This window comes from Balaenoptera physalus (genome assembly GCF_965194825.1).
Source record: "Balaenoptera physalus genome assembly, chromosome: 7".
Classification (NCBI taxonomy): Eukaryota; Metazoa; Chordata; class Mammalia; order Artiodactyla; family Balaenopteridae; genus Balaenoptera; species Balaenoptera physalus.
The window spans coordinates 64,321,934-64,336,089 of NC_138886.1; the positions used below are offsets into that span (position 1 = coordinate 64,321,934).

The window sequence follows — 14,156 nt, forward strand, 5'->3', positions numbered from 1 at the left end:
CAATTTTTAAAATGGCAAAAGTAAGTCCATACCTATCAATAATTACTTTAAATATAAAAGGACTAAATTCTACAATCAAAAGACAAAGAATGGCTGAATGGGTAAAAAAAAAACAAGATCCAATTATCTAGGGCCTATAAGAGATTCACTTCAGCTTTAGGGACACACAGACTGAAAGTGAAGTGATGGAAAAAGATATTCCACGCAAATGAAAACCAAAAGAAAGCAGAGGTAGCTATATTTATTTATATTTATATCAGATGAAATAGACTTTAAGCCAAAGACTATAAGAAGAGACAAAGAAGGTCAATATAAAACAATATTGAGAGTCACTCCAACAAGAGGATATAACATTTGTAAATATGATGCATGCAACAGAGGAGCACCTAAATACATAAGGCAAATATTAACAGACCTGAGGGAGAACTAGACAGCATTATAATAATAGTAGGGGACTTTAGTACCTCAGTTTCAACAATGGATAGATCATCTAGACAGAAAATCAATATGGAAACATCAGACTTAAACTACATGTTAGACCAGATGGACTTAACAGACATTTAAAGAACATTCCATCCAACAACAGTAGAATACACATTCTTCTCAAGTGCACAGGAAACAGTCTCCAGGGTAAATCATATATTAGGTGGCAAAACAAACCTTAATTTTAAGAAGACTGAAATCATATCAAACATCTTTTCCAACCCCAATGGTATGAAACTGGAAATCAATTATAAGAAGAAAACTAGAAAATTCAAAAATATGTTGAGATTAAACAGCATACTACTGAACAACCAATGGGCCAAAGAAGAAATCAAAACAGATACTAAAAAATATTGAGGCAAATTAAAATGGAAATACAACACACCAAAATTTACGAGATGCAGCAAAGACAGTTCTGAGGGAAGTTCATAGCTATAAATGCCTACATTAAGAAAAAAGAAAGATCTCAAACTAACTTTATATCTCAAGGGTCTAGAAAAGGAGGAACAAAATAAGCCAAAAGTAGAAAGAAGGAAAAAACAAAGATTAGAGTAGAAGTAAGTGAAATAGAGACTAAAAAGACAATAGAAAAGATCAAGGAAACTAAAACCTGGTTTTTTGAAATGATAAACGAAATACACAAACCTTTAGCTATGCTCACTAAAAAAAAAAAAAAAAAGAGAACTCAAATAAATAAAATCAGAAATGAAAGAGGAGACACTGCAACTGATACCACACAAATACAAAGGATCATAAGAGACTACTATGAAAAATTATATACCAACAAATTGGACAACCTAGAAGAAATTGATAAATTCCTAGAAACAAACAACCTACCAACAATGAATCATGAAGAAACAGAATATCTGAACAGACCAATTAATAGTAAGAAGACTGAATCAGTAATCAAAACCCCCAACAGTGAAAATTCCAGGACCAAATGGCTTCATGGATGAATTCAACCAAACATTTAAAGAATTAACACTAATCCTTCTCAAACTTTTCAAAAAAAATTGAAGAGGAAGGAACACTTCCAAAATACTGTACAAGGCCAGAATTAACCTGATACAAAAACCAGACAACAACACTAAAAGAAAAGAAAACCATATCTCTGAAGAACAAAGATGTGAAAATCCTCAACAAAACATTAGCAAACCAAATTCAACAATACATTAAAAGGATCATACACCATGATCAAGTGGGATTTAATTCCAGGGATGCAAAGATACTTCAAAATCTGCAAATCAATCAGTATGATACACCACATCAACAAACTGAACGATAAATATCATATGATCATCTCAAAAGACATAGAAAAGCCCTTGACAAAAGTCAACATCCATTCACGATAAAAACTCTCAACAAACTGGGTGTAGGAGGAAACGTACTTCAACATAATAAAGGCCATATATGACAAACCCACAGAAACATCAGACTCAGTGAAAAGCTGACAGCTTTTCCTCTAAGATCAGGAATGAGACAAAGATGCCCACTCTTATCACCAATATTCAACACTGGATATCAGAACAATTAGGCAAGCAAAAGAAATAAAAGACATCCAATTAGAAAGGAAGAAGTAAAACTGACCTTATTTGCAGATAACATGGTGTTACATATAGAAAACCTAAAGACTCGACCAAAAAACTGTTCGAACTAATAAACAAATTCATAAAGTTGCAGGATACAAAATTAATATACAAATATCAGTTGCATTTCCATACACTATCAGAAAGTTATTAAGAAAACAATCCCATTTACAATTGTATCAAAAAGAATAAAATACCTAGGAATAAATTTAACCAACAAGGTGAAAGATCTGTACAGTGAAGACACTGATGAAAGAAACTGAAGACAACACCAATAAACGGAAAGCCCTGCCACACTCATAGATTGGAAAAATTAAATATTCTTAAAATGGACATACTACCCAAGCAATCTACAGATTCAATGCAATCCCTATCACAATTTGACTGCATTTTTTTCACAAAAATAGAACAAACAATCCTAAAATTTGTATGGACCCACAGAAGATCTCAAATAACCAAAGCAATCTTACGAAAGAAGAACCAAGCTGGAGGCATCTCATGTCTTGATTTCAAAATATATTGCAAAGCTATAGTCATCAAAATAGTATGATACTGACATAAAAAGGCACTTAGATCAATGGAACAGAATAGACAGCCCAGAAAAAAAACCCACTCTTATATGGTCAATTAGTTTATGACAAAGGAGCCAAGAAGAGTCAATGGGGAAAAGACAGTCCCTTCGATAAATGGTCCTGGGAAAACTGGACAGTCGCATGCAAAAGAATGAAACTGGACCCCTATCTTACACCATACACAAAAATCAACTCAAAATGAATCAAAGGTTTGAACATAAAACCTAAACCCATAAAACTCGTGGAAGAAAGCATATTGGGTAAGCTCCTTGACATTGGTCTTGGCAATGATTTTTTGGATTTGACACCAAAAGCAAAGTCACCAAAGCAAAATAAACGAGTGGGACTATATCAAACTAAAAACCTTTGTAAAGCATAGGAAACCACCAACAAAATGAAAAGGCAACCTATGTATGGGAAAAAGTATTTGCAAATCATATCCCTGATACAGGGTTAATATCCAAAATATATAAAGAACCCATACAACTCAACAGCAAAAAAAAAAAGAAAAAAAAAATTGACTAAAAAATGGGCAGAGGACCTCAACAGACATTTTTCCAAAGAAGATATATTGATGGCCAATGGGTATGTGAAAAGGTACTCAACATCACTAATCATCAGGGAAATGCAAATCAAGACCACAATGAGATATCACCTCACACCTGTTAAGATTAGAATGGCTATCATCAGAAAGATAAAAGGTAAGTGTTGGCAAGGATGTGGAGAAAAAGAAATCCTTCTGCACTGTTGGTGGGAATATAAATTGGTGCAGCCACTATGGAAAGCAGTATGGAGAGCCCTCAAAAAATTAAAAAAAGAACTACCATATGATCCAGCAATTTTACTTCTAGGTATATATCTGAAGGAAATGAAAACAGGATATCAAAGAGATATCAGCACTCCCACGTTCACTGCAGCATTATTCACAATAGCCAAGATATGGAAGCAACTTAAGTGTGCATCAATAGATGAATGGATAAAAAAGATGTTGTATATATACACAGTGGAATATTATTCAGCCATGAGAAAGGAGGAAATCCTGCTATCTGTGATAACATAGATGAAACTTGACGGCCTTATACTAAGTGAAAAAAGCCAAATGGTATCACTTATCTGTGGAATTAAGAAAAAGAAAGTTCAACTCATAGAAACTGAGAGTAGACAAGTAGTTGCCAGGGGCTGGGGTTGTGGGAAATAGGGAGAGGTTGGTAAAAGGGTGCAAATTTTAGCTATAAGATGAATAAGGTAAAGATCTAATGTAAAATATGGTGACCACTGTTTCTTCACCATACTGTACAACTGAAATTCGCTAAGAGAGAAGAACTTAAATGTTCTCATAAAAAAAAAAAAAGATTAATATGTGAAGTGTTGGATGTGTTAATTAACTAGATAGGGAAATCCTTTCAAAGTGTATACATAGGGGCTTCCCTGGTGGTGCAGTGGTTGAGAATCTGCCTGCCAATGCAGGGGACACGGGTTCGAGCCCTGGTCTGGGAAGATCCCACATGCCACGGAGCAACTGGGCCCATGAGCCACAATTGCTGAGCCTGTGCGTCTGGAGCCTGTGCTCCCAACAAGAGAGGCTGCGACAGTGAGAGGCCCGCGCACCGCGATGAAGAGTGGCCCCCGCTTGCCACAACTAGAGAAAGCCCTCGCACAGAAACGAAGACCCAACACAGCCATAAATAAATAAAATAAAATAAATAATAATAATAAAAAAAAAATTTTAAAAAAAAGTGTATACATATATCAAATTATCATAATGCACAATTTAAGTATCTTATAAATTTATATGTTAATTATATAATTATGCCTCAACAAAGCTGAAATAACATAAATAACTAAATCATAAAAGCAGTCAGAGAAAAGATACATTACTTCAATGGAGGAACAATAAAACTAACAACTGACTTTACAACAGAAATGATGGAAACCAGGAGACAAGGAAATAACATCTTTTAAAACCTGAAAATAACTCCAAACATATAATTCTATGCCAAGCAAATAAATCCTTCAAAAATGAAAGAGAAATAAATACATTTTCAGGTGTACCAAAACTGGGAGAATCTGTTCCAGTACACTTCCACCAAGAGGCAGAAAACAAATACTCCCAGAAAGAAACTTAGAAACTTATGAAGACATGAAGGACTAGAAAAAGCATCAATGTGTGGGGTAACTCTAAACAAACAGTGACTTCATATAACATACGTATTATAACACATAATATATAAACGACAATAATTACTTCTTGTTGTCATGAGTTTTAGTTCAACATCTATTTTACGCACCCAGAACACCAAAAATGATGATAGGAGGGGTTCTAAGGCCACTACATTTATTATCGCAGCAATGTTTAAAGTACCAACTTATATTAAACTTCAGAAAACCAAGGAAGAATGTTTTGATCTCTGGGAAAACCACTTTAAAAAGAGTAAAAGGAGAAACACCATCAGAAGGGATAAACTGGAAATCTTTTTTAATTGAAAATTTCCAAGCAGGTAAGAAAAGGAGAAAAATGGAAACAAAGAACAGATGGGTCAAGTAGAAAACACATAAAAGATGATAGGATTAATATCAGTCACAGTAAATAAAAATGGACTATTCCAATTAGAAGACAAAGATTATCAAACTAAACTTAAAAAAAAGAAATATTTGGTGTCTACAAGGCACACTGACAAGACATAACTGATAAAGGTTGAAAGTAAAAAGATAGAAAAAGATATACCATGAAAATACTAACCAAAACAAAGCTGATATAGCTAAATTAATAACAAAGAAAAACACTGTAAGGCAAGAATAATTACTACAGATAAAAAGGTATAATTTATAATGATACAAGAATTAATCTGGACTTCCCTGGTGGCACAGTGGTTAAGAATCCAACTGCCAATGCAGGGGACAAGGGTTTGAGCCCTGGGCCGGGAAGATCCCACATGCCACAGAGCAACTGAGCCTGTGTGCCACAACTACTGAAGCCTGCGTGCCTAGAGCCCATGCTCCGCAACGAGAAGCCTCCGCAATGAGAAGCCCGCGCACCGTAACAAAGAGTAGCCCCTGCTCGCTGCAACTAGAGAAAGCCTGCACGCAGCAACGAAGACCCAACGCAGCCAAAAATTAATTAATTAATTAATTTAAAAAATAAAGGAGCCAGATACTTAATATTTTAGGCTTTCAGGCCATATGCCTCTCTCACAACTATTCAACTCTGCTGTTGTAGCACAAAAGCAATCATAAACATATGTAAATAGATGTGAGCAGCTGTGTTTCAAGTAAAACTTTATTAACAAAAACAGGTAGAGGTTCAAACTTATCCCAACGCCCATAGTTTGCCAATCCCTTCACTATACTACAATGCATTCCCTCCTAGAGAAGCTCTAGTAGCTTTTCATTAATACCACTAAATTTTACCTCTCTCTCAGTTTTTAAAACATTCTGACCTTAATCTTACTGGTAAATTTTTATTTTAATGCTTTTCTTATTAGCCTCAACCTACTTGAAGCAGGTTACTTTTGGGAGAATATGTATAACCTTTTACATATTTTAACTACAATACCAATTATATCAGAAATTAATCTATAATTGAGATTCAAACCCAAGGAGTTTGGCTTTAAAGTCACACTCATGACTAGGTCACCTCACACAGCTGTTGTGGGAATTAAAAGAAATAACATGTGCAGAAAAAGTACCTTGTTGACCCTAAATGACTCTTTAAATATTAGCTGCTATTGCATTAGAGCTTTTGATCTGGATGTTTTGGGTGACCATTCTTTTGTACCTGGTCTTATTAGAAAGTAAAATTAAAATATGAGAAAGCATAAAAAAAGAAATTAATCTATAAATAAAACGTTTCTAAAACCATAGTACTAGCATGCACTAAAGTCTCAGTGTGATGTCAAACACCTGTATTCACAGTTCTCCCTTTTGAATTTTTTTCAGTTATTAGTATTTAATTTTAATTGCTCACTCTGTATTTAATAAGGAGAATTATAACAAGGCCCCACTAATATATGCAACTAAGCAACAACAGTAAATATCTTCTTTTAATTAAACAAAATGATCATGTGTATAAAAAAGATCTAAATACGCAGAACTTAAAGACCTTCTCTCAGTTGCTCTCTTATTACAAAATGTAATTGTATGTACCACCACCGAACTTGTTATTTTTAATAAAAAAGATTTAAACAGTATAAAATGATATAAACAGGAAAGAAAACACCCTTCTCCATCAGGGAATCTATTCCTTCTTCCCTCTGTCTTCCCTACCGGTTTCCTCACACGCACCCTCGCTCATACTCTCTCTGTCTCTCTCTCTCTTCCACACACAAAACACACACACACACACACACACACAGGGCATTTTAAAAACACAATCTAAGTCCAAATGACACATAGGATCAGGCTCAAATACCAGTTCTACACACAAAGCACACAAGATATGATTCAGAAAACACAAAATCAGGTTCAAATCCCAGCTCTACAACTAAAACCAGTTTAATAATCACTTCCTAGCTTTGCATCTTCAGTAACTATTTATTTAACCTCTATTAGTCTGTTTCCATCTATAAAATGGGGGAAAAATCATACCCACCTCATGTGGCTGTAGTGAGCACTAACGTGAGAATTAAAATCACATGCCCATAGCATAGTGTTGATATACAGTCAAGCCTTAACACTCCTAGGTGATGCTATTACCACTGCCACCACTAACACCATCATTCTGGGCAAATCTTGTTAACATCTATTGTAGTTCCTCTACAAAACGGGAAAAGCAATGCCTCAAACGGTGTATGTAATAACTTTTTAAGGCATCCTGCAAGTTTGTCCTGTCCTTTCTCTCAAGAACTTAATGTTCCTTTGAGAACCTTTAAGAATTAAACAAGTCTATTTTTATTCCTGAGAAGAAACAAGAAGCTAACATTTTTCACTTTGTTTTTCATTACTGTAGATATTTTTAAACCAATAGATTATTAAGAGATCTAATATGTCACTTTTTAAAGAACACTAATAAATAATCATAAATAGATGTGGTTAAAAGGCAATGTCAGAACAGGGTCCACTTTCTCAATTCCAATATATTTTAAAATGCACCAATCTGAGGGTTTATGTTTGTTGTTTTTGTTTTCAATTTTCTGCACTTAAAAGCACCACATGTTAATAACTGTATAATATAGTTGCTCTAACATTAGTTGATATAAACATTTCTTACCAAGTTACGCTTTTTTAGTGGAAGAAAGTAATAATAGTGGAAGAAAGAAAACATCAGTGCGTAGCAAGTAAGAAGTTCAGTGTAGAAACACAACTGCAGAAAAAGCCAATGATTATCTTCACCAACACAATTGTTAATCCTGAAGAAAAAAAGGAAAAAGAAAAAATATTTCAAACTTTAATGTTAATTTTAGGATGGTAAAACTAGAGGTAAACGCAAACACACACAAACTTCACATAAAGCACAAACTTCATATGTGCTTTACTTCACGGAGATAAGCTAAAGTCACTCAAACCTAAAAGCAAAGAGTACATAAGATATGACACAAATATGCCACGTCACATTTGTAAAGCACATTGTACTTTTTAAAGAAGTCCTGTGTATGATTCCCCTTCAACTCAACAACAACCCAGTGAGGCAGGGAAGAACAGATGGCAGCCTCCTTGCTTCACTGATACGAAAAAGGAACAAAGGAGTTAGGACAATTGCCAGAGAATGTACAGTTAGGAGAGACAGTGGTCAAGAGAACAAGAACCTTCTTCTGTATACTGCTCTTCCACTGCAGCATTCTAGCTGTGCAGACCGATTTGAATGATGTGAAGTAAAATAACTTAAACCTGCCACTCTGATATACTGCTAAGCATTCACAATTTTTCTTACTTTTAAAATCTAACCTTGGTTCCTGAAAATAAACACATATTCAAAAGTATTTATAAATTCTTAGAGCTACATTTCCACCAATACAACAGTGAACCACAACTAGGAAAAAGGATTAATGTTATAATCCCAAAATATTCAAGATTAATGCAAGCTGACTATTTTATTGTTCCAAGGTTATTTATTGTACCTAAATTTTCAAAATATTTTACAATTCCAGCAGAAAACCCTAGTTCAAAACTACAAATTACCTTTCACAACTGTTTTCATTTCAGTATAGCATTACACTGCCACTGTTTGAAAAAATAAATAAATAGGGTCAAATTCCTAACTTAAATTGTTGTTTTAAAGGTGTGCTGTCTAACTATTTGTTAAAATCAGATCTATAACTGAACAGAAAACCTGGAAGAGGCATTTCTTAGACTAAAGAGTGCATGCTTCGTAAACAAGAAAACTTCCTGTGTTTTGTCATCTGCAAGCAGGGCTACCAGAGAAGGGTGCTTCTGTACGCACTCAAAAATACTCTTCAGTGGCTGTTGCTTGAAAGATGACTTATACTTGTCCCATCCTTTCTGTCCCCCCAAAATTTGAGAGATAACTGCTATGATCATGGCATTCTTCTTAAGCACAGAACTTTAAGAAACACTAAGATAATCTACATGTAAGAGTTCTTTTGGTAGCAAGTCCTTGGAAGGAGTGATTAGAGCCAAAAATAGAGTAAGCCTTGAGGTCATCAGAGAACTGACCTCCACATCTAAAGCTGTTAAGCAGTTAAGATAATGCAGTTTCTGAAAAAAATCAAAAATTCTCCTTGCTTCTAGTTTATACTGTACATTTCCCTCACTCTCTGAATATCTCAGCATTGCCCTATTAGGGAATTCAATCACATAAATCCCTAAATCTACTCAGGCCCCCTGGTCTACCCTCCCTTCCTATCCTCCAGCTCTTTGTACTTTCACTCTTCTTCCCACCAGTGTTCTGAGAAGGTGACTAAAACTACGGAGGCGCAAGGCCTAGGAACAGAGACCTCACCCCAATCTTAGAATTTGGGTTAAACAGCACTTTATTTTGTCACCAAGTCAATCTTTATTCCTTGAAAATAAATAAATAAATAAAATCACTAACCTATACAGTACCAAAACAGTTCCTAGTTGATTATTTTTTAAGCTTAAGCTATTGCATTCACTTAAAAGGAGGTATCAATATCCAACCAACTATCCTGAACATTTATTATATTTTTAATCAGAAATATTACTCTAAAAAGTATATAAAATTGAGTTTTTAAGTGTGATTATCCCTTACCTGAATACATGTTTTATATAGCTTTAAAAAATCTACTACTATTGCAACTGTAAACAGAAGACTGAGGTTTGTAAAATCACTTGAGAATTAATCTGTTTAAAGTCAAGGCACATTTTTTCAACACCAACTGTATGTTATATACTAAACTAACCTGTTGATGGAATTTTCAACTTTTTTACATAGTAACAAAGTGCTTTTACTTTTTCTTAATCTCAGGAAATTACCTTGTATTTAAACAATCACTTTATAGTGAAAACCAAATTCTTACTAAAAGCTTGCTAATAATAACTTGTGTTATCAAAAATAAGGGAAACTCTAAATTGATTAGCATTACTAGGCAAAGCTAAACTCTACCCTGAGTCAAACTTAGATAAATACAATTATAAATTTAAGAAGATTATGTAGCTAACTTTGCATATATGCATGTACGTGTGTACAAACATAAATATATATGTATATAGATATATTTATAAAGTGCTACACCATACCAGTTTAAATATTTATACAGAGATCCCATGCTAGGAAAGCAGAATTAAATACAATATCTTTTTCACAGATTTTTGTGACAGCTTTGAAATGAGATACAATGAAGAACTCTCACAGCATTTGTTTTCAAAAATTCTATTTCTCAACTGAACATTTTCTTTAAATATTACAAGAGAGCCCCCTATTGACGAAAAATGTTGGCAGTTCAGCAGAATCAGCTGAACCACTTTTTACACATCCAGCCAGCATGTAATGTTAATACCTATTACCAATTCAAAACACTGAAAAAGGCTGAAAGTGCGTGAAATGAGGTATAAGGGTATCTGAAATGTGTTACTCTTTAATTAAACAAATTGGAAGGGAAAGACAAACAATGAGATGTATACGGTTTATTACAGTTACAAACAATAACAGCTACTATATTTATATTTAAGTATTTTCTATGTCAGATACTACACTGAATGCTTTACATACATTGCCTCATTTAATAAAACCACCTTAGTTCTTTTGTATATTTGGGTGCATGTTAATTCTTAGTTTTCTGCTCAAATATCTCCTTGTGAGAAAATATAGGATCTCTGGAAAAAAATGACTTTGGGAGTTGATAAAACCATATGATCAAATAAAGGGATCTTCATTAAAAGGTTTTCTTAAACTGTGTAACTCTAATATAACCTTTGTTTAAATTTTTTATTACCTTTTTTTCCAAAAAGCGAATTACTTATTTCTTACCATGGACAGTGATGATCCATTCTCCTAACACAGTGGCCGCAGCGGCTGCAGTGATGGGAGCGCTTTGGTCTCATCAAATTACACTTGTTACACAATTCCCAGAACTCCCTTTCTAGAGAAGGAAATTAAAATCCATTTAATAAAGGCACATGAATAATGCTGAAATTTAGCAACAAGTGTTTAGAAGAGTTTATAGGAATTCTTCGATATATATGTCTAAGTCTCCAGTGTAAATGTTTGCCAAAAATGTTGCTGCTCTATTCTATGCATGTTTTATTTTGTACGTTTCTAATTTTAAACACTATAAAAATAAGACACTATTAATAGTCAAACTAAGAGGTAGAAAACAACATATTTGAGTTTAAGCATATTGCTATAAGTAAAATTTAATGACAAAACCCCGAAGTACAACCAAATTATTACATTAAAACAGAATTATATTTAAACAAATTAATTTCTAGAAATTTATTATCTAAAGGCTCTAAAGAAGAAATAATGCTGAGTATTGGTTTCATAGATTAATAAGTCAAAATCAATCGTATGATATCGTAAGAAAAACAGAGATGGCATCCCCCCAAACTCCCCACACGAAACCATTTTTTAAAATATTAATGGATTCATTTGGGAATGTTTATGAGAGAGGGTTGGAAAAAGATTTCAGATGGGTTTAAGAGGTACTAGAATAGTTTCAGAAGTGAAGAAGATTACAAGAAGATTACTATTTAACGGAAATAACGGAGTTCTTTACAAAATTCTATCCTACCACCAAGTAGCAATTTCCTCTAGCCTGTTGTGAAAGAGCACACAATTAAGCTTTGTGCTAAAAACATGAAGTTTACAGGAATAAAGGGAAAAGTCGTTTGTTTTCATTAAGAACTGCTCTAATTAGATCCATAAAAACTCTATGGGACAGTCATCTACCAAGATAAGACAATTGTTATATAGAAGATATCATTTTAATATTTCTTGAAATGGAATTTTACTTTTATAAAAATTCTTAAACTTTATATCACTTATGGAAAACTATATCCTAACCTCACTAAAAGTATGGGCATAGTAAAATTAACCTAACTCCAATACTCAGAGTGAGTATTAGTATATGCAAAGTGTGACCTAGCACACAGTAGGTAGTAACTAAATCCTTGCTAAAGCATGAAAAGTTTAAAATTTTTTTAAATGAAAGATTCTAAATATAAGTAATAGAATTGTGGGTAGTTTTCAATTTTCTAAAAAGATACCCTATTTTAATTCCATTATTTCTAGTTTAATGGCCAGAAGTAAAATCAATATACTGGAATTTTATAGTAAAGTGTTGGAAAACCATTCTGCTACAAATGCCTCTGAAGAAATCAATAAAGTATGAATAAAAGCTATATCAAATCAACTGTTCATTCCAATAATATGAAAGTTGAGGAATTATCTTTTACACTTAAAATATTTCACTTTAAAATAAAATTCTCTTCCATTTCTTACTTACAATTCTTATTTTAATGAAAACATATTACATGAGAGAGCAACAATATTAAAGTTTAATTTAGGTACAATTAAACTATGATAATTTAACTGTTAGTGAAACAGAAATATTTCATACATAGCATAATACAAGGTCACAAGCATGTCACTTTTTTTTCCCCCCTAGATGTTAGTGGATGTTAGATGTTCCCAAATATCCCAATGTTAAAACTTTGAATTCACATACTACAAGGAATATGGTCAGGAAGCAGACTGTCTTCGATGAGCCGATTTTCATTAAAAGACAACATGAAAACTTTATGTTCTTAAACCAGCCCGTTAAAAAATAAATATGGGGTATTCACTATTGGCAATTTCAGCACATAATACTGCAAAGAATAAATTATTTATTTCATACTTAGAATGTTGTATCCTCAGAAAAGAGCGTTTGGCTAGAGTCAGAGAAAGACTGTAATTCATTCTGTAGTGTAGACTATGGTTGGCAAACTACAGTCCACAGGGAAATCCAGGCCACCACCTGTTTTTGTGTGACCCATGAGGTAAGAATGTTTTTTACAAATTTAAATGATTGAAAATGATAATGATCATAACAATAATAATTTGTGGCATATAAAAATCTTGGAATTTAAATTTCAGTGTCTATAAATAAAGCTTTATTTGAACACAGCTATGCCCGTTCATTTACATATTTCTATGGCTGCTTTTGGGCTACAATGACAGAGCTGAGGACTTGTGACAGCTCTGTGGTCCATATGGTCCATAAAGCTAAAAATATTTGCTATCTGGCCCTTAACAGTACAGAAGAATGTGCTGACCTATGGTCTGGAACATAAATTTGTTCAAAGAAAGGGTTTGAGCCATTTAAGGCTCAATTTAAGATGTAAGAATCTAAAATGAAAAATACCAATGAAAATGCACATTTTCACACACAAGTACACACACACATTTATGTTTTTAGAAAAGAAAAAAAAATCACTATTTTTAAAATCCAGAAATTAAAGTATCATCTATGTTTTTGCTTTGCAGAGCAAGAAAAAAAGCCATCCATCTTAACCTACCACCCTATATATCTATAAACCATTTCTTAGTCTTCTCTCTTTTTTCTTCTTCAGGGTTTATTCATGTCCAAATAGGATCTTGGTGACTGATACATTCTGGTGTCTGATGATCACCTACAAGACTTTTGTACTACCCATCTAACAAAATAAAATTAAAGCCTATGGGAGACAGAATCCAACTGCTAATTTATGGTAGCTATAGAAGATAAAAAATTAACAGATACATTTTTTAAAGGAAAGAAAAATCAAAACATAAAACAAAAGAAAAAAGGTAAACTCTATAAATGATAGATGCTCTTTAATGTAAGGTAAACAGCATCTCATTGTTTAACTGGGAAACTTATTAATGCTGTAAACGCATGAATGACTATAAAGCAAGATTTGGTTTGGTTTATCCCTCAAAAAGGAAGGAATCACCTTCTATTTGAGTCTTTTAAAAGACTCACATATTAGGGGGCCTTTTCTCAATTACTATATCTCAAATCACAAAGTAATGTTTTGGGGAGAAAAATATAACTTGAAACTACAAAAATCAATACAAGGGTTGGGTTTTAACAGAGGTTTTCTGACAGAATCGGTTGCCAGTGTAGCTCTGTAACAA

General features: G+C 33.3%; 1 protein-coding gene across 6 annotated transcripts in view; it reads right to left on the reverse strand.

Annotated features, from left to right (window-relative positions):
* The window catches only part of ZDHHC21 (zDHHC palmitoyltransferase 21), an 80,506-nt gene that overhangs the window by 40,672 nt on the left and 25,678 nt on the right, over positions 1-14,156 (reverse strand). For all 6 annotated transcript variants that reach the window (XR_014265398.1, XM_082467975.1, XM_082467973.1 and 3 more), the window contains 2 exons: positions 11,025-11,136; positions 7,848-7,986 (listed from right to left, as the gene is read on the reverse strand). Coding sequence is in view for 5 of the 6 variants with exons in the window: in XM_082467975.1 (XP_082324101.1) it covers positions 7,848-7,986; positions 11,025-11,136 (251 nt within the window). In the remaining variant the exon portion in view is untranslated. The remainder of the gene's footprint in view (positions 1-7,847; positions 7,987-11,024; positions 11,137-14,156) is intronic.